Source organism: Dasypus novemcinctus, chromosome 1, assembly GCF_030445035.2.
Source record: "Dasypus novemcinctus isolate mDasNov1 chromosome 1, mDasNov1.1.hap2, whole genome shotgun sequence".
NCBI lineage: Eukaryota > Metazoa > Chordata > Mammalia > Cingulata > Dasypodidae > Dasypus > Dasypus novemcinctus.
This window is the reverse complement of record NC_080673.1, coordinates 191,485,355-191,508,657: the sequence shown is the minus strand read 5'-3', so window position 1 is coordinate 191,508,657 and position 23,303 is coordinate 191,485,355. Positions and strand designations below refer to the sequence as shown.

Here is a 23,303-nt window from a genome sequence, read left to right as displayed (position 1 = left end):
CAATTCCCTGCTAACCTGTATTCTAGATTCTGAGTCTATGAGTTTACTTATTCTAGTTATGTCATATCAGTGAGATCATAAAATATTTGTCCTTCTGTGTCTGTCTTATTTCACTAAGCATGATATCTTCAAGGTTCATCTAAGTTGTCGCATGTATGAAAACTTTATTCCTCTTTAGGGCTGAGTAATATTCCCTGTGTGAATATACCACATTTTATTTATCCATTCATCAGTGGACATTGGGTTGCTTCCATCTTTTGGCAATTTTTGGATAATGCCATTGTGAAAATTGGTGTGCAAATATCTGTTCAAGTCCCTGCTTTCACTTCTTTTGGGTATATACTTAGAAGTTGGATTGTCGGGTCATGTGGTAATTCTATACTTAATTTCCTGAGGAACCATTAAACTGTCTTCTACAGTGACTGCACTACTTTACATGCCCACCAGCAACGAATGCTATTTCTTTGTACCCTCTCCAACATTTGTAATTTTCCTTTTTTTAAAAATAGTTGCCATTCTAGTGAGCGTGAAATTGTATCTTGTGGTTTTGATTTGCATTTCCCTAAGGCCTAATAATGTTTAGCATCTTTTCATGTGTTTTTTGGCCATTTGTATGTCTTTGGAGAAATGTCTGTTGTCCATTTTGTATTTGGGTTGTTTGTCTTGTTTGCTATTGAGTTGAAGGATTTATGTATTCTAGATATTAAATCTTTATCGGATATGTGGTTTCCAAATATTTTCTCCCATTTGTAGGACTTTTTTAATGATAATGTCCTTTGAGCAAAATTTTCAATTTTAATGAGTTCCCATTTATCAACTTTTTACTTTCGCTGCTTGTGGTTTGGGTATAAAGTCTAAGAAACTTGCTTAACACAAGACCCTGAAGATGCTTCCCTATGTTTTCTTCTAGGAGCTTTATAGTACTGGCTTGTATATTTAGGTCTTTGAAACTTTTTAATTTTTGTATATGGTATGAGGCAGGGTTCCACCTTCATTCTTTTGCAAATCACGATCCAGTTTTTGCAGCACCATTTGTTGAAAACACTTTTCTTTCAAACCATTTGAGTGATCTTTGTCCTCTTGTCAAAATCAGTTGGCCATAAACGGGCCATAAACGTGAGGGTTGCTTTCTGATCGCTCAAATTGATTCCATTGGCCTATATAACTGTCCTTGTGCCAGTATCATGCTGTATTGATTACTGCAGCTTTGTGATTAGTTTTTTTTTTTTTTTTTCTATCTGGTTGGATCATGATCTTTTTTTTTTTGTCTTTATTTTTTTAATGTTACATTAAAAAAAATGAGGTTCCCATATACTCCCCACCCTCTCCCCCTACTCCTCCCCCCATAACAACCACCTCCTCAGTCATCATGAGACATTCATTGCATTTGGTGAATACATCTCTGAGCACCGCTGCACCTCATGATCAATGGTTCACATCATAGCCCACACTCTCCCACAGTCCACCCAGTGTGCCATGGGAGGACATAGAAGGATCATCATCTTTTTGGTGCATCGCTTTGCCGTGCGGGGGCCTGTGCCTCTTCGTGCAGGACTGGGGCATCTGTTTTCTTTTTCTTTTTCTTTTTTTTTTTAAACTGGGAGTTCCTGTGGATCGAACTCGGATCCTCCATATGGTAAATGGGAGATCAATTGCTTGAGCCACCACTGCTTCCCTATAATAAGTTTTAAGATCAGTAAGTGTGGGCCCTCCAAATTTGTTCTTTTTCAATCTGCCTTTGATTAGTCAGGACCTCTTACCCTTCCATATTAATTTGATGATTGGCTTTTCCATTTCTGCAAAAAATGACTTTTGGAATTTTGATTGGGATTGCATTGAATCTGTAAATTGTTTTGGGTAGAACTGACATCTTAACAATATTTAATCTTCCAACCTATGAACACTGAATGTCCTTCCATTTATTTAGGCCTTTGATTTCTTATAGCAACACTTTGTAGTTTTCTGTGCACAAGTCTTTTACATCCTTGGTTAGATTTATTTGCTAGATATTTGATTATTTTAGTTGCTATTGTAAATGGAATTTTTTTCTTTCTTTTTCTGATTCTTCACTACTCCTAGTGTATAAAACACTACTGATTTTTGGGTGTTTCTCTTATATCCTGCCACTTTGCTGAATTCATTGATTAGCTCTAGGAGCTTTGTTATGGATTTTTCAGGATTTTCTGTGTAAAGGATCATGTCATCTACAAATAGAGAAAGTTTCACTTTCCAATTTGGATGCCCTTTATTTTTTTTTCTTGCCTATTTGGTCTGACTAGAACTTGTACATTTTTATGTATGTTAATGATTTTGTGGTGCTGAAGTTGAATTGAAGGGGCAAAAGATTATGTATTTTGAAGATATTTGTATGCAAATTTTTAATTTTAATTTTTTTTTGGAGAAGTTGAAGTTTACAGAAAAATCATGCAGAAAATAGAGTTCCTATATACCATCTTCCACCCACTCACCCCCAGTTTTCTCATTTATTAACGTGTTGTGTTAGTGTGGTAGCTTTGTTACAGTTGATGAAATAATATTTTTATAATTATACTATTAACTCTATAATCTGTAGTTTTACTTTAGAGGTCACTGTGTTACACAGTCATATATTGTTTTTGTTTTTTTTAAATTTTTTGATAGTTGAATAATAATATTGACTGTGGGAGTCCTTGTCTTAGTCTCGATCTTAGAGAAAAAGCCTTTAGTCTTTCACCATTGAGTATAATGTTAGCTGTGGGTTTCTCATAGATGCCCTTTAGCATTCAAAGGAAGTTTCCTTTTATTCCTTGTTTTCTAGGGTTTTTTTTTTTTTAATCAAGATAGTGTGCTGGATTTTGTCAAATGCTTTCTTTTTTTGCATCAACTGAGATGATTATGTGTTTTTTCCTTTGCTCAATTAATATGGTATATTATATTTACTGATTTTCTTATGTTGAAGCACTCTTTCACACCTGGGACGTATCCCACTTGATCATGGTGCAGAATCCTTTTAATGTGCTGTTTGATTTGGTTTGCTAGTGTTTTGTTGACATTTTTGCAACTATACTCAAGGATATTGGTATATAATTTTTTCTTTCCTTCTGTTATCTTTATCTGATCCTGGTATGAAGGTGATGCTGGCCTCATAGAATGAGTTAGGAATTCATTCATCTTCAGTTCTTTGGAAGCATTTGAGCAAGATTGGTATTACTTCTTCTTGGAGTGTTTGGTAAAAATTTATCGCCAAAGCCATATGGTTCTTGGCTTATCTTTGTTTGGAGGTTCTTAATAACTGATTCAATCTCTTTACTAATTACTGGTCTTTTGAGATCTTCTGTTTCTTCCTGAGTCAGTTTTGGCAGTTTTTTAGGTATTTGTCCTAAATTCACATGGGTTATTTAATTTTTACATACAGTTGTTCATTATATTCTTTAAACCTTTTCTTTTTTCTGTGTGATTGGTAGTAGTGTTTCCCTCCTTTCATTTCTGTCTTTATTTATTTGCATCTTCTCTTTTTTTGCCAGTCTAAGTAAAGGTTTCTTGATTTTATTGATATTTTGAAAGAACCAACTTTTGATTTCATTGATTTCCTATTTTTTAATCCTTTATTTCATAAATCACTGTCTAATCTTTATTTCCTTCTTTGTGCTTGCTTTGGGTTTAGTTTGCTCTTCTTTTTCTGGATTTCTCCAGTTGTGAGATTGTCTCTGATTTGCGATTTCTTTTTTTCTAATGTAAGCATTTAAAATTCTAAATTTTCCTATGAACAGTGCCTTTGCTATATCCCATAGGTTTTGGTATGTTTTTATCATTTGCCTCAAAATATTTTCTAATTTCCCTTGTTACGTCTTCTTTGACTCATTGGTTATTTAAGAGTGTATTGTTTAATGTCCACATTTGTGAATTTTCCAGTTCTCCCTCCATTATTGATTTCTAACTTTATTTCGTTACATTCAGAGAAGATATTTTATATGATTTCAATATTTTAAAATTTATTGAGACTTGTTTTGTGACCTAAACATATGGTCCATATGTTCTTGATGAATGACCCATGTGCACTATAGTAAAATGTATATTCTGCTGCTGTTGGGTGGAGTATTCTATATATGTCTGTTAGGTATCGTTGATTTGTAGTATCATAAAGTCTTCTATTATGTTATTCATCATCTGTTTAGATATTCTTTCCAATATTAAGGATGGAGTATTGGCATCTTCTATTAATGTAGAACCATGTATCTTTTTCCCTTCAAATCTGTCAATATTTGCTTTTATATTTTGGGGCTCTGCAGTTAGTTCCTTGTATATTTAAAATGTGTTGTTGAATTGATCCCTTTAACAGCATATAGTGATTGTTTTTGTCCCTTGTAACAGTTTTTGACTTACAGTCTCCTTTGACTGATATTAATAGGTATCCCTGCTCTCTTTTGGTTACTATTTGCATGTTTTTTTACTTCATCCTTTTGGTTTCAACTTACTTGTGTCTTTCTTTGTATATGGCATGTAGTTGGATCATGTTTTGTTTTTTAATCCATTCTTTCTATCTCTTCCTTTTGACCAGAAAGCTTAATCCATTTATGTTTAAAGTAACTACTTATAATGCAAATCTTTATTCTGCCATTTTGCCATTTAGTCTTTGTAAGTGTTCTACCTTTTTGTCCTTCACTTTTTTTGTTAATGCCTATTTTCATGTTTACTTGTTTTTTAGGTGTATCATTTTGAGTCTGTTTTCCTTCTGGATATATTTTTCAGATATTTTCTTTGTGGTTACCATGTGCCTCAAATTTGCCTTAAATCTGTAACAATCATGTTTGATTTGATACCAACTTAACTTAAATAGCATATACTAACAAAATGTTCCCTATGGAGAACCATACTTGTTGATTGAATATAAACTTGGTTTACTGTAATCAGTTGTGCTGTTAATGAAAATAGAGTGACTGCATCTTGTTTATAATTGTCTTCTTACTATAATTTGATGACCACAACATTAAAGTACTAACATATGAGAGTTGTTGTCTAAATTGTATCAGTGATTGTTTGAAATTATATGGTTTGGTTTATTGCCATGTTGTGACAATTGAAAACAGTAAAGGGAGATAGTTTTAAAACTAGTTTATATGAAAACAGTGGACTTCTAAGACTTTAAAAAATCGTTGCTAATGAATATGATAAATCTGCCTGCAGGTTCCAATTAAACCCATTTTCTAGATGTTCCGTAAATTTAATTTTGAATAGTCATTATCAGTTTCTGAATGTATAGCAAATGGCAGCATCTTTCCAAATAAATATTTGTAATTGATTTCACTGGTAACTTCAAATTAAGAACAAAATATGATGTTTATACTTTATCCTGTTTCAGTATCATCCATTAATACTCATAAGAATATTTGCTTTATTGATGCTATTTTAAATTACAACAATTCTTTGATTCAGGTTGAAAACTATAAGTTCAGAGTTTTTGAACTTTAAAGTGAAAAAATTAAATAAAATAATCAGCAGATGTATATTAAAAAAAAAACCTTCCTTTTTGTTGCCCTTGTTGTAAATTTTATCTTTATCTGTTGTATATCCCAAGTCATAGATTTATCATTTTTTTAATGCATTTGCATTTTAGAATCTATAAGAAGTAAAAAGTGTAGTTAGATACCACAGTAGTACTGGAATTTATAATTAACTATATGGTTACCTTTATTAGTGGGGAGGTCTCCCCCCCCACTTCAATCTACTGTCTAGTGTCTTTTCCTTTTAGTCTGAAGAACTCCCTTTAGCATTACTTGTAGTGCAGTTCTGGTGATGATATAGTCACTCAGCTTTTGTTTTTCTGGGACTGTTTTTAATCTCTTCCTCAGTTTTTGAAAGTATTGTAACTGGATTCCTCTAGGTTCTTGGCTATGTTACATAAAAGAATTTAAGAACATATATTTTTAGTTAGGCCAGTACTTTATTAAGGTAATGAGAAAAAAGGAGAAAATAACAGATTACGGGTTCCCAGGTATATTTGTGGGCTGGTCTAGGTAAAAAAAGGGACAATTGTGCCTGTATGCTTGTTTTTATTTTTTATTTATTAAAAAAAAAAAAGATTTACTTATTTATTTAATTCCCCCCCTTCCCGGGTTGTCTATTCTCTGTGTCTGTTTGCTGCGTCTTGTTTCTTTGTCCGCTTCTGTTGTTGTCAGCGGCAAGGGAATTGTGGGCGGCGCCATTCCTGGGCAGGCTGCACTTTTTTTTCCCGCTGGGCGGCTCTCCTTACGGGCGCACTCCTTGCGCGTGGGGCTCCTCTATGCGGGGGTGTCCCCCGCGTGGCATGGCACTCCTTGCCTGCATCAGCACTGCTCGTGGGCCAGCTCCACACGGGTCAAGGAGGCCTGGGGTTTGAACCGCGGACCTCCTATGTGGTAGATGGATGCCCTAACCACTGGGCCAAGTCCGTTTCCCCCTATGCTTGTTTTTAAATCAATAATTACTTGTCCCTTTGTTAATGTTCAGAGGAGGGGTCCCAGCTGTTTCATATTTTGATTGGCTACCTCATCTGTCAATTCCCCTGTGGGGGTGGGGGTGGGGTTGGGTGAGGTGGGTGCCCAGTAACAAGGCCCCTTGAGAATATCTGGAGCTTTTCTTTGATCCCAGAAGAAATCTTGTTCCAAATGGAGGATTTTCGTGAGGTTCTTCAAGCAGCCTTTTGGTGGGGGGGTCTTTCCCTCAGGTGGGTTCCAGGCCAGTTCCATGGCCACATATTTCATAGCCATATTTTTCTGCCAGATTTTAGATTTGTCTCCCCATTCCCTAAACCAGCCTCCCTCAACTCTCCCCTCAGAGGGTTTACACCCTTTTTCTTAAGGGGGTGCTGAAGGACGATGGTCATTCTTCTGTAATTTCTGCTGGTTAGGGGCATTAGGCCCCTACTTGATGAGGTATAAAACCCTTTGCTACTTTATCACAGTTGAGGGAAGATGAATCTGGCACTATGGGTGGAACTGGATGAAGTTCCCTTATGGTTAACAAGGCATCAATTCTGGAAGAAATACATTGAATTAGAACTTTGAAGATATATGGTCCCACTAATAGCATACTGGATGACAGGAGTAGGTCCAGGTGCCTTCGGAGGCTGCATCCTCCCAAAGTTGATGGGAAACAGCATTTTTCCTTGAGTTCTTTTATGCTGTTCATTAACTCTAGGAAGAGATTGTGGTAGACCTGCTGGGTTTGGGTATAAACTGCCAACCCCAGTTCCCACAGCAGTGGTAATGCTTAGGACAACTAGGAAAGATATGGAGAGAGGCACTGCCCTAGACCATGTTATATAATGTGGTATCAACATCCATATTTGGACTGATAGGAAGATGAATAATCTTTTCTGACCAAATGGTGGGAATCAAATTTTTTTTAATGTATTCTTTATTTTATTAATTCTGCTTGTTTTAGTTATATTCAGAACATTCCAGTTGTTAATGATGAACAGAGAGGTGATTTTTCCTATATTGGAAATTTGATGACAAAAGAGTTCATAGGTCAACAATTGATTCTAATCATCAAATCTTTGGATACCAATGAAGAAGGAGGAAGGTATGTCTAAATGTATCGCTTGTTTTAATTTGCTTTTCTGACTTTCTGTATTAAAATATAGTCCTGTGAAAATATGATTAAATACATTTAAGCTAGCTACCTAAAGTGCTATATGAAGTTTTCTTTTCCCTTTATTTTTTAATATGCATATCAGCTTGTTATTCTGTTTTTTTCAAAATCAATAAAATTGCAGGGTTTTGTTTGGATTAAAAATCTGCATTATTCTAGAGATGGCTAGTAATACTATATAAGAGAAATTTTTTTTCACTTCCCATATTTTATCATTTCACTGTATTGGTTTACTAAAGATCATAGAGTTGTTTATAGAAATTATATTTTTGCAGAGCATGAAATTTTGACGTAAAGTCTTTACATAATGATTTTTATATGTATATTTATTTATTTTTAAAGATTTTATTTATTTCTCTCCCCTTCTCTCCCCCCCACCCCCGCCCCAGTTGTCTGTTCTCTGTGTCTATTTGCTGCGTGTTCTTCTTTTGTCCGCTTCTGTTGTTGTTAGCGGCATGGGAATCTGTGTTTCTTTTTTGTTGCGTCATCTTGTGTCAGCTCTCCATGTGTGCGGCACCATTCCTGGGCAGGCTGCACTTTTCTTTCGCACTGGGCGGCTCTCCTTACCGGGCGCACTCCTTGCACGTGGGGCTCCCCTACGTAGGGGACACCCCTGTGTGGCAGGGCACTCCTTGCGCGCATCAGCACTGCGCATGGGCCAGCTCCACACGGGTCAAGCAGGCCCAGGGTTTGAACTGCGGACCTCGCATGTGGTAGACGGATGCCCTAACTACTGGGCCAAGTCCGCTTCCCTTTATATGTATATCTATAAAATAATTGAAAGGACTGAGATAGATATAATTAAGTCTGCACAGTGAGTGAAATATTAGAAATAAAATGTCATAATGATATTAGGTTAAAATGACTCTTTTTGAATACAGGAAACGACTGCTGGCTATCTTGCAGGAGACTCTTACTCTACCCACAACACCTGTTTCCCTCATTTCTTTTCTTGTTGAGAGACTGCTCCATATTGTTATTGATGATAATAGGAGAACACAAATTGTAAGTAATTTTTCTCATTGTTAAAAAAGGCAAGAGGTTTTTGTTAATGACATTGTGGCTTATTTTATAATCTGTTTGGAACTTTTTCTTTCTTTCTTTTTTTTTTTTAAGATTTATTTCTCTCCCCTCCCCACCTCCCCTCACCCCCAGTTGTCTGCTCTCTGTGTCCATTCACTGTGTCTGCTTGTATTCTTGTCAGTGGCACCATGAATCGATGTCTCTTTTTGTTGCGTCATCTTGCTGTGTCAGCTCTCCATGTGTGTGGCACCACTCTTGGGCAGGCTGCACTTTTTTCGCGCTGGGTGGCTCTCCTTATGGGGCGCACTACTTGTGCGTGGGGCTCCCCTATGCGGGGGATGCCCCTGCGTGGCATGGCACTCCTTGCGCACATCAGCACTATGCATGGGCCAGCTCATCACATGGGTCATCACATGGGTTTGAACCCTGGACTGCCCATATGGTAGGCGGATGCTCTATCCGTTGAGCCAAATCCACTTCCCAGAACTTTTTCTTTATTTGTCTTTAATTATGTCTTGTTTTAGTTTTGTCTCTCCAAGTTTATATACTTCTTAAAACAAAATCTTAAAAGTAGCTTTCAGGGAAGTGGATGTGGCTCAAGCATTTGAGCTCCCAACTCCCACATGGGAGGTCCTGGATTCTGTTCCTGGTGCCTCCTGAAAAAACAAAAACAACCAGCAAAACAAAAAAGCCACTCAGGAAAGGTGGTGTGGCTCAGGGGTTGAGTGCCAGCTTCCCACATACGAGGTGCTGGGTTCAATCCCCAGTCCCCGGAAACTCAGAAAGAAAGAAAAAAATCAAATTCATATATCTTTTTCCTCTTCTTAGTATAACTGTTATTGTGTTGAATCAATTTGAAATGGAGCTTCATATTGAGCTAACATATGATATGAGGTTTTGCCTACGAGTCATTCATCACTACAGTGTTTGAGAGCTGGCTCAAGTTATACACAGCTGGGTTAAAATCCTCTCTGACACTTTTTGGCTTTGTGTCCTTGGGCAAGTTATTTAGCTTTTTTACTTGTCTGTACAACAAAACCTACCTTTCATTGTCCAGTGAGATAATGCTCATAAAATACTTAGTTAATACAGAAATTGTTACCTATTATAATACTTCTTTTAGAAATATTGTTTTCCCTGGGGCAGCCAAAAAAGACCTCTATTATTGCTTTTCATAAAAATCATATCTTTCCCAAAGCTTCCTAATACATAGGAAGTTATACATAAATTACTTTTTTATAACATTCCCATTAAGTGGTTATCCAGCCTCTGCTAAGTATATCCAGTTATGATGCAGCCTTTTCCTTAATAGGCCAATTGTAATGTTCCAGTGGCCCTGATTGGAAAATTCTTCCATATGTTCTCATTATGTATTCGTTGGCCAAAGGAAGAAGAAAAGAGTCTCCCATTTTTCTTCATGTAGCTGAACAAAAGAGGGATTGGGGATTGTAAACAGAGAATTTTAGTTTATAGTATTGTATTAGTCAGCCAAAGGATTGCTGATGCAAAATACCAGGAATTGGTTGGTTTTTATAAAGGGTATTTATTTGGGGTAGGAGCTTATAGATACCAGGCCATAAAGTGTAAGTTACTTCTCTTTCCAAAGTCTATTTCCACATGTTGGAGCAAGATGATTCCTGATGTCTGGGAGGATTCAGGCTTCCTGGGTTCCTCCCTTCCTCAGACTTCTTTTTCCTGGGCTCAGAGTTCCTTTCTTTCTAGGGGCTGGCTTCTGTTTCCTCTGTGAGCTTACTTCCCAGGGTTCCAGCTTAAGGCTTCAGCATCAGACTCCAACATCAACACTCTGACATCAAAAACCTCAACTCTGTCCTTTTCTATGGCTTTTATCTGCAAATCTGTACTCACCAAGGGGCGGGTACTCAACGCCCTCCTGACACAAGAGGTTTACTTGATTAAGTAATCAAGTAAATCTCTGCATCCAATATTATCTCATATGCCCAGAGGAAAAGACCAGTTTACAAACATAATCCAATAGTTCTTTTTGGAATTCATCAATAATATCAAACCGCTGCAAGTATCTACTTTTAGGTACCATAATTCATTCTGTTTTTCGAATACTGTATATGAGGGGTTATTTTCAACATCTATGTGCCAATTTACCTTCCTTTTTATTTTAGAGTTTTCATTTAGGTTTATTGTTTTGTTTTCCTCAAGCAGCTGTCTGAGGTGTTTTACAAACTAAATATATACTATTTTCACCTGGATACTTTGCTCTTTTTGCCAATAATTTGTGATATTTCTTGGCGTTTTATATAGCTGTTTTATATAATTTGCTGATATAGAAAATGTATTAAAGCATGTTCTCTGAATTATAACTTCCATTACTGATATCAGGTTACAGAAATTATCTCAGAGATTCGGGCACCAATTGTTACTGTTGGTGTTGATGATCCAGCTGAAGCAAGAAAGAAAGAACTCAAGGTAAGTCACTTCTAAATTAAATAAATGTCTGAGTATAGTATAGTTTTCTAAGTTAATTATTTCCTTTTGCTATACATTTTAGAAATTGTACTCAGAAAAGTCAAATTGTTGATTAAATATTAAACTATTAGAGTATCTAAAATGTTCAGATTATGTCAGCCTATCTGTTTCAGGAAGATTTTATAACTTTATCCCTATATGTCACCACTGTTTAAATTCTGGATTATTGAGCTATTAAATAATACTCTTTAGAGTGCTACAGATTTTCATAATATTTGGCGTTTAAACAATTTATATCTTTCTTAGATGGCTGAAATAAAAGTTAAACTTTTTGAGGCAAAAGAAGCTTTGGAAAATTGCATTACCTTACAGGATTTTAATCGGGCATCAGAACTAAAAGAAGATATAAAAGCATTAGAAGATGCCAGAATAAGCCTAATGAAAGAGACAGAACAACTTGAAATTAAAGAAGTCCACATAGAGAAGGTATAGGTAATGCTTGAAATACTAAACAGGTGCTATTAATCATCTTAACTAAATCTTGTTTTCTTAACCCAGAAAGCTGCCAAAATATATTTACTTGGCCGGGTTTTAGAACAGCATCATAAATCAGAATGAAAAAAAAGTATTTTTCCTTGTGTTCTTTTCTACTTTGGACTTTGAAAGGCTTTAATTAACTCTAATTATTCTAAGTAGGACTTTATTTGCTACCTTCACATGCTAATCCCTAAAATCTGAAGGTTTTCTTCCTTGTCAGAGAAACTTATCTTCTATTGGTTTCCTTCTGTAGAATATGTAGATAGATGAAAGTTCCCATAGTCTTAGAGAAAACAATGGGGACATCCTTACTAATGCTGAATATTTTGTCTCTCATTTTAGAATGATTCTGAGACACTACAGAAGTGTCTTATTTTGTGCTATGAACTATTGAAGCAGATGTCTATTTCAACAGGTATAGGTGCAACCATGAATGCGCTCATCGAATCTTTGGTATGTTGATGACCTCTAAGACTTTTTTCTTCTAACTTACTCTTCCCTGATTTTATAAGCAGTGTGTTCCCTTAGGGCTTAAAAGTATGGGAAAAAAATGTTATTTTAAACATCTGGTAAATACAAATGGTAAAAAAAATTAATATAGTGGCTACTTAGTATTGTGAGGGTTAAATGAGATAATACATGTGAAGGATTGTTACATAGTGAATACTTAAATACTAAGTTATAATTATTTAAATAAAGGTTCTCAGTATTAATCCACAGTATTATTTCATCATGTACCTAGTAGTAAAAAACTTTTGAGATAGTCTACATTGTTTTTCATTCTGTTCTCAACACATTTCAGTTTGGATGAGTCACACTTCAAGTGTTCAGGAGCCACCTGTGGCTAGTGGTTACAGTATTAGAGCAGCTCTACAGTAGTTTTCTTTTTTAAAATGGTATTACATATCCAAAGCAAATTCTGAATGTGCCCAAGCTCTTACAGGTCTCCCAAAATTGTTTTCACCTGGGATTAGTGAAAAGCAGCCAGTGGATGTCATCTGAAATCTGGTTGCTTGAGTTTTCATGAGTTTTCTAAATGCAGAAGACTATTGTTTATAACAATCAATTGCTTCTGATTCAAAACTAGATTCTACTCAACCATTAGATCTTAGTTTTATTTTTAGTGAAGATGTCTTCAGTGAAAAATGGTAATATTTGGGTACTTTGTCCTGTCCTATTATAAGAAAATGGATAAAGTAAATTATGACTTACTTAAGCAATTAAAGTAATAAATATGAAGGCTGTATATATATAGGAAAGTATATAACTATCGAGTGAAGACAACATAAAATGGAATGGGCATTTAGGTGGATATAAAAACAATCTATGGATAAAGATTAAAAGATATGTAGGAATGTAAACAGACCAGGTGTTTACATCAAAGAGTCGATATTTTTATCAAGTTACATTATAAATAACAATCCATGAATTATTCATTGAGTAAATATTTATTGAGTGCACCTATTATATACATTAAATTGTGGGGATAGATTCCTCAGTATACGAAACAGATATGGACTTTGTCCTCATGAGTCATTCTGGTCAAATGAGGGAACATCAATCAGAAAAGCAAATGGAACCTTTTTTCATTAATAAGTGCTCCAAAGAAGAAATACATGGTCAAATGTGAATTATGAGGGGAATGTGACCTATTCGTGGATAGCATGATATTTGATCTGAATTTGAGTAGATACTAAGTATAAAATGGAGAGAATGTTCTAGACCTGCTCTCTTGAATGCAGTAGCCACCAGTCATACGTGGCTGTTGAATGCTTGAAATATGTCTAGTCCAAATTGAGACGTGTTGTAAATGTAAAAATAAATAGGGATTCAAAGACTAGTACAAAAAAAGAGAACATAAAATATCTATGATAATTTTTTATAATGATTACATGTTGCAATAATATTTTGGTTATATTGGGTTAAATACATTAAACTTAATTTTACCTGTTTCTTTTTATTTTTAATGTGCCTACTAGGAAATTTAAAAAAAAATTACATATGTGGTTCTTGTTTGTGGCTTGCATTGTATTTCTATTGGATAGCTCTGCATAGGAGGCATTGAAATCAGACCAGTTGGACAAGCAGAGGATAAGGGGTAGCATGGTACAATGTGAACTTGGTAAAGATGACACAATGGGGGATCTTATTTGTCGTGTTAAGGAGCTTTACTTCTAACCTGTGATCATTGAGAAGCCATTAAATTAGTTTTAACACAGTGGGGTCTGCTATATTCTTCTGTGTTATCAATTTAATATTTATCCTTTTTATTTTTATTTTTGCTGAAAAATAACTTCTAAGTTAATAGACAATACAGAAATGAAGTAGATTCATGAAATTCCACAGGAGTTATTATTTTGACTATGTTTTTAATATAGTGCTTATCACTTCTTGCCCAGGCCACAATTATTTTATTTCTAATTCATTTTATTTTTTTTATTTTTTTCTTTTTTCTTTTTTTTTATTGACTTTGTAATAATATTACATCAAAAATATATATGTGAGGTCCCATTCAACCCCGCTCCCCCACCCCCCCCTCTCCCCCCCCAACAACACCCGCTCCCATCATCATGACACATCCATTGGACCTGGTAAGTACATCTTTGGGCACCTCTGCACCTCATAGTCAATGGTCCACATCATGGCCCATACTCTCCCCCATTCCATCCAGTGGGCCCTGTGAGGATTTACAATGTCCGGTGATTGCCTCTGAAGCACCATCCAGGGTAGCTCCATGTCCCAAAGACAGCTCCACCTCTCATCTCTTCCTGCCTTTCCCCACACCCATCGTCCACCATGTCCACTTTTCTCAATCCAATACCACCTCTTCTATGTGGACATTGGATTGGTTGTGTCCATTGCACCTCTATGTCAAGAGGAGGCTCAAATTCCACATGGATGCTGGATGCAATCCTCCCATTTTCAGTTGTAATCACTCTAGGCTCCATGGTGTGGTGATTGTCCTTCTTCAACTCCATCTTAGCTGAGTGCGGTAAGTCCAATAAATCAGATTGTAGGTGCTGGAGTCTGTTGAGGCTCAGGACCTGGCTATCACATTGTCAGTCCAGAGATTCAAATCCCCTAAATATATCTTAAATCCCAACGTTAACTGCTCCTCCAGCACATTAGCATGAAAGTCTTATGAAGGGAGATCCCATCTGAGTCCAGATTCATCACACATAAACACCATTTCCAATGAGGGGCCATCTGCCCTGGTAGTTAACCCCATCGGCCATGGCCAAAACTCTCATGGGTCTCTTTAGCCTTCAAAGGAACCAATATCTGGGGGTTGTATCTGCTTTATCTGTCTCTCTGACTCTGCTCAGTTGTGCATGAGGGCAATCCTTCTGCCAGCCTCCAGACTCTTTTTTAGAAACTCATAGCCATATAAACTCATTTCTCCTTTCCATTTCCCCCTTATTTTAGGTCAAACAGCATTTTAAAGTCATGTTATTTTATGTAGACATGGATATTCTGCTGATCCGCATTGAACCTTCAGTATAAGGTCCTTTTCCAGTTGCATCATCAGTTGGTATTTGATAGTGGTCCCTCGTTGCCAGGGAGGCTCGTCCCCGGGTGTCATGTCCCACGCTGGAGGGAAGGCATTGCATTTACATGCTGAGTTTGGCTTCGAGACTGGCCACATTTGAGTAACATGAAGGCTGACAGGAGGAAATTCCCAGGCACAATGTTGCTCTAGGCCTTGTTCTTATTTTAGGTTTATCAGCTCACAAGCATAGTCATTAGCATCAGGGGCTCACCGTTGAACCCTCACTCCCTCCAGGTCCCCGCCGCTGTACCTGGGAGACTGTCGCTGCTCCCCTAGGGACCGCGGCAGAGCACCACTGGCCAGGAACCCAGTACCCCCCCTGCTGTGGTTTTTAATTGTTGCCATTATGAGTATATCCAATCATTACCATGCACCCTGGACATATGTTCTGTACAGCTCCCTGTCAGCCATATATCACCTGTCATTGGTATCCCATACCTGTATCCCTCCATTGCCATTGTTGAAACACTCTGTGATCCAGAACTCCCCGAAATTTGAAGCCCAATATAATGTCATGGTCCCTTACTAGGGAATGGTATATAGCAATGGGTTTAAAGGATGGATAAAGAACTTGGATAAAGTTAGATAAAGAACTTAGATAAAGAATGTTGACTTGAAAAAATTCCACATCCTATCCTTTTCCCCCCCCCCCCCTAATTATTCAGCATTTCTTCACAGGAGTCCTAGACCACAGCAATGCATATATATAATATACAGCACTCCCATACATCCACCACAAAACCTTTTTCCTTCCACAGCTATACTCTTACACCCTTTTCACATCATATTTACTTAAGGTGATGTACAGAGTCTGAGATATTAGCTTTCTAACAAGGTAATATCTGTGCTTACATTATGGTGCATACCTTAGGATACACAGTTCTTTACATTTTTAGTTATCCTATGTTTTACATTATGGTTTACATTATCAGTCTGTCATCTCCTATATGTTATGGTGTAATATTACATGTCTTATATCCATCCTTGTGTACTCTCAAAAAACTCCTCTCCTGCCCCCCCTTTACCCTGGTTCCACACATTCAACGTCCACCTTCCCCTCCACCCTGGTGCCCACAGTGACAGCCAACCCCCGTTTCCCGAGGAGCCACCTCCAGAAATAGATGGAATAGTGTTCAGGGCCTAACTTGCTCAACTGCCCCAATGCCCTGGGAGCCACCCTTTCTCTCGAGGGATACAGTTCCCTCTATTTGGTGGCATTAGTCCTCCCCAGGATGTGGGTCCACCCCCACTCTCACTACTTGGGATTTTACCCCATGGTGTCACCCACTCTGGCAGAATGAGCATTTAGGCATTCCCCAGGAGCCCGTCCTGCATCAGACCCTCCCCTCCGAGCATTCTAAGCAGGTAACCCTCTTTATTATATTTTGATATGATTTTCTCGGCATTTTACTCTCCACCACCTCCTGACCCTCTCCTGTGTTCGTATGCTCCCCCTCCCTCCCCCCACTTTTGGGCAACGTTACCCAACCATCCCTCCCCAACCACCCTCAAACCCGTAAAGCCCCAACCAAAGGCAACCCCTTGCCCCCATTTTATCTCTTCTTTGTGTTCATACTTACCACCATCTCGTCTTAAATTCCCCCCCTGCAGACATCGGCTCATATCCTTCCTCCACCCTCCGATTTCCTGCAAGCCTATCGTTCAGTCTCTTGCTATCTAGGGCAGCTTGTTTATTTCATATCATTGAGGTCATGTAGTATTTGTCCTTCAATGCCTGGGTTGCTTCACTCAACATAAGGTTCTCAAGATTCATCCATGTTATCACATGTGTTTGTAGTGTGTTTGTTCTTACAGCCGAGTAGTATTCCATTGTGTGTATATACCACATTTTATTGATCCACTCATCTGTTGATGGGCATTTGGGTTGATTCCAACTTTTGGCAATAGTGAACAATGCTGCTATGAACATTGGTGTACATATATCGGTTTGTGTCCTTGTTTTCAGTTCTGCTGGGTATATACCCAGCAGTGGTATTGCTGGGTCATATGGCAAATCTATGGCTAGTTTTTTGAGAAACCGCCATACTGTCCTCCAGAATGGTTGGATCCTTCCGCATTCCCACCAGCAGTGGATGAGTGTTCCCCTTCCTTCACATCCTCTCCAGCACTTGTATTCTTCTGTTTTTTTCATAGCTGCCAATCTTATGGGTGTAAGATGGTATCTCATTGTAGTTTTGATTTGCATTTCCCTGATAGCTAGAGATTTGGAACATTTTTTCATGTGCTTTCTTGCCATTTGTATTTCTTCTTCGGAGAAGTGTCTGTTTAAGTCTTTTTCCCATTTTTTAAATGGGTTGTTTATCTTTTTATTTTCAAGATATAGGAGTTCTTTATATATGCAAGTTATAAGTTTCTTATCAGATATATGATTGCCAAATATTTTCTCCCACTGTGTGGGCTCCCTTTTTACTTTCTTGACAAACTCCTTTGAGGTGCAGAAAGCTTTAATTTTGAGGAAGTCCCATTTATCTATTAGTTCTTTTGCTGCTCGTGCTTTGGTGAGATATTCATAAATCCATTTCCTATTACAAGGTCCTGTAGATGTTTCCCTACACTGCTTTCTAAGGTTTTAATGGTCTTGGCTCTTATATTTAGGTCTTTGATCCATCTTGAGTTGATCTTTGTATAAGGTGTGAGATGGTAATCTTCTTTCATTCTTCTACTTCATTTTAGATCCTCCCTGGAATAATAAGTGTTCATCCTATAGTAAGAAATATGGCTGTTTTATGCTTGGCATGCTGTGGACTACAAAACCAGGATTTTGCAAGTAAACACTTCGTTTTACTATTGCAGGTAGGATTGATTTTCTTTTGTGACAAAACTTCAAGAAATATATACTGTCTCTGATGATAGTGCTAATACTCTATATTTTTTTATTCCAAGTTTTATTGAATTGAGTCCATGGATGATTTTCAGGGGCTGTATGATTTTCATTTTTTATTTCTTATTAAAACTCCTTTGAAGAAGAAAAAAGTCAATTATTTAAGATTTTTTAAAATTAATCATATAGGAAATATTGAGTGCATATTATGTGCTGCATGGTACTTTTCTGGTCTCAAATTATGTGACAGTGAAAGAAAAAACAAGATAAAAGTTCATTTCCTAATGGAACTTACATTCTAGAAGAGAAGAACACAATGAAAAATGTAGAATGTCAGATGGATAAAAATAAAATAGTAGGAAAATAATGAGTAGGAATAGGGAGAGAAAGCTGTTTTGTTGAGAAAAGTCTCACAAATAAATTGACATTTGGGTCAATATTGGAAGGAATTAGAGTGAACCGTGTGGATACTTGGGGTGAGTTTTCCAAGCAGAGGGAAGAGCAGGGGGAGAGGCCTTGAGGTAGGACTTTACTTGGCATGTTTAAGGAGAGTATTCTTGCCCTGTCCACAGATTGCTAGGGTAGATTGAGCAAAGGGGAAAATAGTAGGTGATAGGTTTGCAGGTAGCAAAATGGCCATTTCTTCTAGGGACTTATAGACTAAAGATTTTAACCTTTACTCTGCATAAGATGGTAAAGGATCTTAGGGTTTTGAGTAGAGGATTGGTCTGGTCTGACTGGTGTGGTATGGGGTAGGCTAGGTGTTAGCAAACCTTTTCTGTGAGGGGCCAGAATAATACTTTAGGCTTTGCAGACCATATAGTTTGTCTCAACTGCTCAACTTTTCGGTTGCAGCCTATAAGCTGCCATAGATAATACATAAATAAGTGTGTCTGTAAAGCAATAAAACTATTTGTGGACGCTGAAATTTTAATTTCATATGATTTTCACATTAGCATTTAAAAAGGTAACTTGGTATTAAAAGAGATCCAAACTTCCTATTACCCTGTTACCTTGCAGGCCTACAAAAAACAGATGGTGGGCTGCATTTAGCCCGCTGGTCATTTTAATACTTTGCAAATCCCTAGTGTTAACTGTAGAGGTCTGAGGATGGAAGCAGGGATACTGATAAGGAAAGTCTTGCAATATTCTAGGAAAAAAGATGATGATGGTTTTGACCAGGGCAGTGGTTATTAGGGTAGTGAGAAGTGGTAATCCAAGATTGAAGATAAAGTCTAGAATTTGCTAATGAATGTGATGTGATATGTAAGTGAAAGAAGTCAAAGATAATTAAGAATTTTGGCCAGAATAACTGGAAGGGTGGAATTGCCCTTTCCTATAATGGAGAAAACTGAGAGGAGCAGATAGTGTTCCTGTATTTATATCCAGGTTTCTATATTTCCAAAGGAGGAAAGAAAGAGGATGAGGAGGAGATAAAGAGTTTACTTTGGGATATGTAAATTCTTAAATTTGAGATCTAAGTGGATGTATTGATTAGACATTTGTAGGTGAGTTTGGAGTATAGTGGAGAGGTCCAGGCTGGTGGATGAACCTGGATGTCTTTATTCTATAGATGATATCCAATGCCTAGAGAATGCATGTAGCCAGAGAAGAGATCCAAACTTCCTAATACCCTGTTGTTGATTCACCATTTAAAGGTTGGGGAGAAAATTAAGATGAAATAGTAAACAGTAACAGGGAGAATGTGATGTACTGGATAGCAAGTGGAGATAACGTATTAAAGAGGACAGAATGAACAAACTGTCCAATGCTGTTGAAAGTTTGGTAAGGATTAATAGTTGACTATTGCATTTGGCAGCCAAGGAAGTATTTGGTAGCTTTCAAGAGAATAGTCTATGTGGAGGCAGCTTCTGAGAGGGCAGTTGATTGGGTGATATTCTTGATTAGGCAAGAGGGGTGGAATCTAGTTTATCAGTGGAAGGATTTTACTTTTTACTTTTTAATTCCTTAATTTTGGACATCTGTCTTAGAAATTTGGGACTAGCTTAAATAGAAAAAGATAACCCTCTTTCACCTCTAATGTGTAAAAAGACAGTGTAATTCATGGAGCCTCTGGTGTTGGCAAATGTAATGGGATAATAAAGCTGCAAGGAATTTTGGTGAAAGTTGCTGACCAACAGGTAAGTTAAGGTAGCAGAGAAAAGCTTTGTGTGCCTATCTTGAAAATAACATGGGACAGCATGGATCATCAATTTTCAACATGCCAATTTTACCCACCATAAACCCTTCTCTTGAAACATCCTTTAATGCTGCTTATAATTTTGCCAAGAAAAAGAATGCATACATTAGAGATCCTGGGGAAGTCATTTGTCCTGAAAACTGAATAGTGGCTTGTATTGATATAAAAAGCAATCCTCAGGAATTTCAGGATTTTGTTTAAATTTTCTGAAAGATCAAAGAGAAATTTGCAGATAATCAATTGATTTTAATATGCAGTGATGGAATTCCTGATGCCTCCTTATTTATATTTATCAAGCGCATACTGCTATTAGCAAAGGAAAAAATCCTATTTTGTGGGCCCCTTTTGGAAACTTGGAATATCAGCAACATATTTAAAATGGTGAATATTTTTTTTTTAAACTGGAAGAAAAGACTTGGTCCTTTGTCCAGATGAAGCATTGATAATGTTGGCCATACATACTTTTTTGATCCACTGATCCCCATTATGTTACGGGGCCTCATTACTTTCTAGGCATCAGCAGGCATTGGTATCAGTGATTCTCCCAGCCATTCTGAAGGAAGTCTTGTTTACTATTGTGAAATTTATTGACTTTAAAACAGTACATTTTTAAAGAGATTTTTGAAAGAAATTGTAGGAGTAATTTCACTGTTACACAGTTTACTGGCTTTCTAGAAGTTGGGTCTTGAAGTGCCCTTGGTCATTATTTTTTTTAAGTTGAAGAAAAATTGTATTAGAACTTTTCATAGAGAAGAATTTATTTATTTCTAACCTACTAAATGGTCATTTAAGGGAGCAGAAATGATGCAATATGAATTTAATACTTAATAATTGTCCCATAGCATTCTGGAGCTATTTAATAGAATATCATTTTCAACTTGACAAAGAGAGCTAAAAGAGCCTTGATACTGTTTGTTCCTGTGTAATCTCCTGTAGTGAAAAGGAATTGTCAAAATCAAATTGATGTAAAAATGAATGTTGCCTTATCAAGAATTTAAAAAAAAAAGAATTTTCTACAAATTCACTTTTTTTTCTTCCACCAAAACAGTCTGTAGCAGCCTTGTCATGGAATTAAATTTTTTTTAATTAAAAAAATATATATTTGTTTTATTTATTTCTATCCCCTTTCCCCGCCCCCTGCCCCAGTTGTCTGTTTTCTGTGTCCATTTTGTTGCGTGTTCTTCGTCTGCTTCTGTTGTTGTCAGTGGCATGGGAATCTCTGTGTCTTTTTGTTGTGTCGTCTTGCTGCGTCAACTCTGTGTGTGTGGCACCATTCCTGGGCAGGCTGCACTTTCTTTCGCGCTGGGCGGCTCTCTGTATGGGCGCACTCCTTGCGCATGGGGCTTCCTTGCGCATGGGGCTCCTGTACACGGGGACACCCCTGCGTGGCAGGGCACTCCTTGCACGCATCAGCACTGCACGTGGGCCAGCTCCACACAGGTCAGGGAGGCCTGGGGTTTGAACTGCGGACCTCCCATGTGGTAGGCAGATGCCCTATCCACTGGGCCAAGTCCGCTTCCCTATGGGATTAAAGTTTTAAAGAATTAAAGTCTACCGTTGTGTTTAAAATACCTTTGCTTTCTAAAACTTTCTGAGGAATTACTGATCTTTGCCTGATAAAAACATACCTGTTCTGTAAATTTAATCTTTTGTTTGAGAAGAATATTAGATTGAAATGCAGTAAAAAAAAATTGTACATGAAAATTTTTTTTGCATTTATAGTTTGTGTATTAGTCTAGAGTGAAGAGTTTAGATTTATCCTCAAAGGGGGAGTCAGTGATCAAAAGAAGATAACCACTGAATAGATTCAATTATTCATCTTTATTAAGGTATTTTCAGGGCTATCATTGGAGGGGAAAGCTAGTTATCTGTTTTTGGGGTAAGAAATCAGTCCTATTTTTGCTTGGTTTTAGTAACAAAAATTGATTTAAGAAATTTGTAAATACTTGTAAAGGTAGATGGGAGAGTAAATTATTTCTTTTTAAAATCTGCTTTCTTAAATGAGTATTCAGTATTGAGAGCTTTTGTTAGCCTGCAAGGGACTGGGACGAGCAAGGAAGTCCAAGTTGCTGCTGAGAAAATGATATATTTAGAATTTGTAGAGAACTGTCCTAACAGTATATGGTTATAAGCATTTGGCTTTGGCCTCAGAAAATATGCAGTAGATATGTCTTTGAAATTTCCTTCAATTTTTGTAAATTTGAGCCATTTTTTTTTCAATTTGCTGATTTGACCAAATTACAGGTGATTTTTGTTCATTCTAAAGGGCAAGTTTTATATAGCCAAGTAAGCTGTTAATGATTAACATTTAAGTGTATTAAAAGAGCATAGTAGGGAAACGGACTTTGGCCCAGTGGTTAGGGCGTCCGTCTACCACATGGGAGGTCCGCGGTTCAAACCCCGGGCCTCCTTGACCCGTGTGGAGCTGGCCATGCGCAGCGCTGATGCGCGCAAGGAGTGCCGTGCCACGCAAGGGTGTCCCCCGCGTGGGGAGCCCCACGCGCAAGGAGTGCGCCCATGAGGAGAGCCGCCCAGCGTGAAAAGAAAGAGCAGCCTGCCGAGGAATGGCGCCGCCCACACTTCCCGTGCCGCTGACGACAACAGAAGCGGACAAAGAAACAAGACGCAGCAAATAGACACCAAGAACAGACAACCAGGGGAGGGGGGGAAATTAATTAAATAAATAAATCTTTAAAAAAAAAAAAAAAAAAAAAAAAGAGCATAGTAATTCTCTTCATGATAGAAATATTCAGCTCTCTATATTTTTTCATAGTTTTCAAATTTGGTGTTTATTTTTTCTTAACCCAAGATAGAATAATACAAACTGCTGGTGTATGGTTACCTTCTTTTATAAAGCAGTCCAGTTCATTGGAAATTGAATTCACTATTAATGAAGTCTGAATTAATGTAGCTAATAAGAGAATATTTATTTTCAGTGAAACTTCATAACCTAGAAGAGTGTTGACAGTCATAATGAATGCTTTTTGTTTGTTAGGATTAAATGTTTTTCTTTTGATAGGTCAAAAAAATTTCCATATAATTGGTAGTTTTCTAGATTTTAAAAATAAAATCCAAGTTGAAGGCATTCTTTTTGAAAT

General features: G+C 37.2%; 1 protein-coding gene across 2 annotated transcripts in view; it reads left to right on the top strand.

Moving 5' to 3' along the window:
• NCAPG (non-SMC condensin I complex subunit G) overlaps positions 1–23,303 on the top strand; it is a 43,270-nt gene that overhangs the window by 9,707 nt on the left and 10,260 nt on the right. For both annotated transcript variants that reach the window (XM_004474216.3, XM_004474217.5), the window contains exons 8-13: positions 7,402–7,542; positions 8,493–8,616; positions 10,990–11,076; positions 11,383–11,562; positions 11,956–12,066; positions 17,858–17,977. In XM_004474216.3, coding sequence (XP_004474273.1) covers positions 7,402–7,542; positions 8,493–8,616; positions 10,990–11,076; positions 11,383–11,562; positions 11,956–12,066; positions 17,858–17,977 — 763 coding nt within the window. The remainder of the gene's footprint in view (positions 1–7,401; positions 7,543–8,492; positions 8,617–10,989; positions 11,077–11,382; positions 11,563–11,955; positions 12,067–17,857; positions 17,978–23,303) is intronic.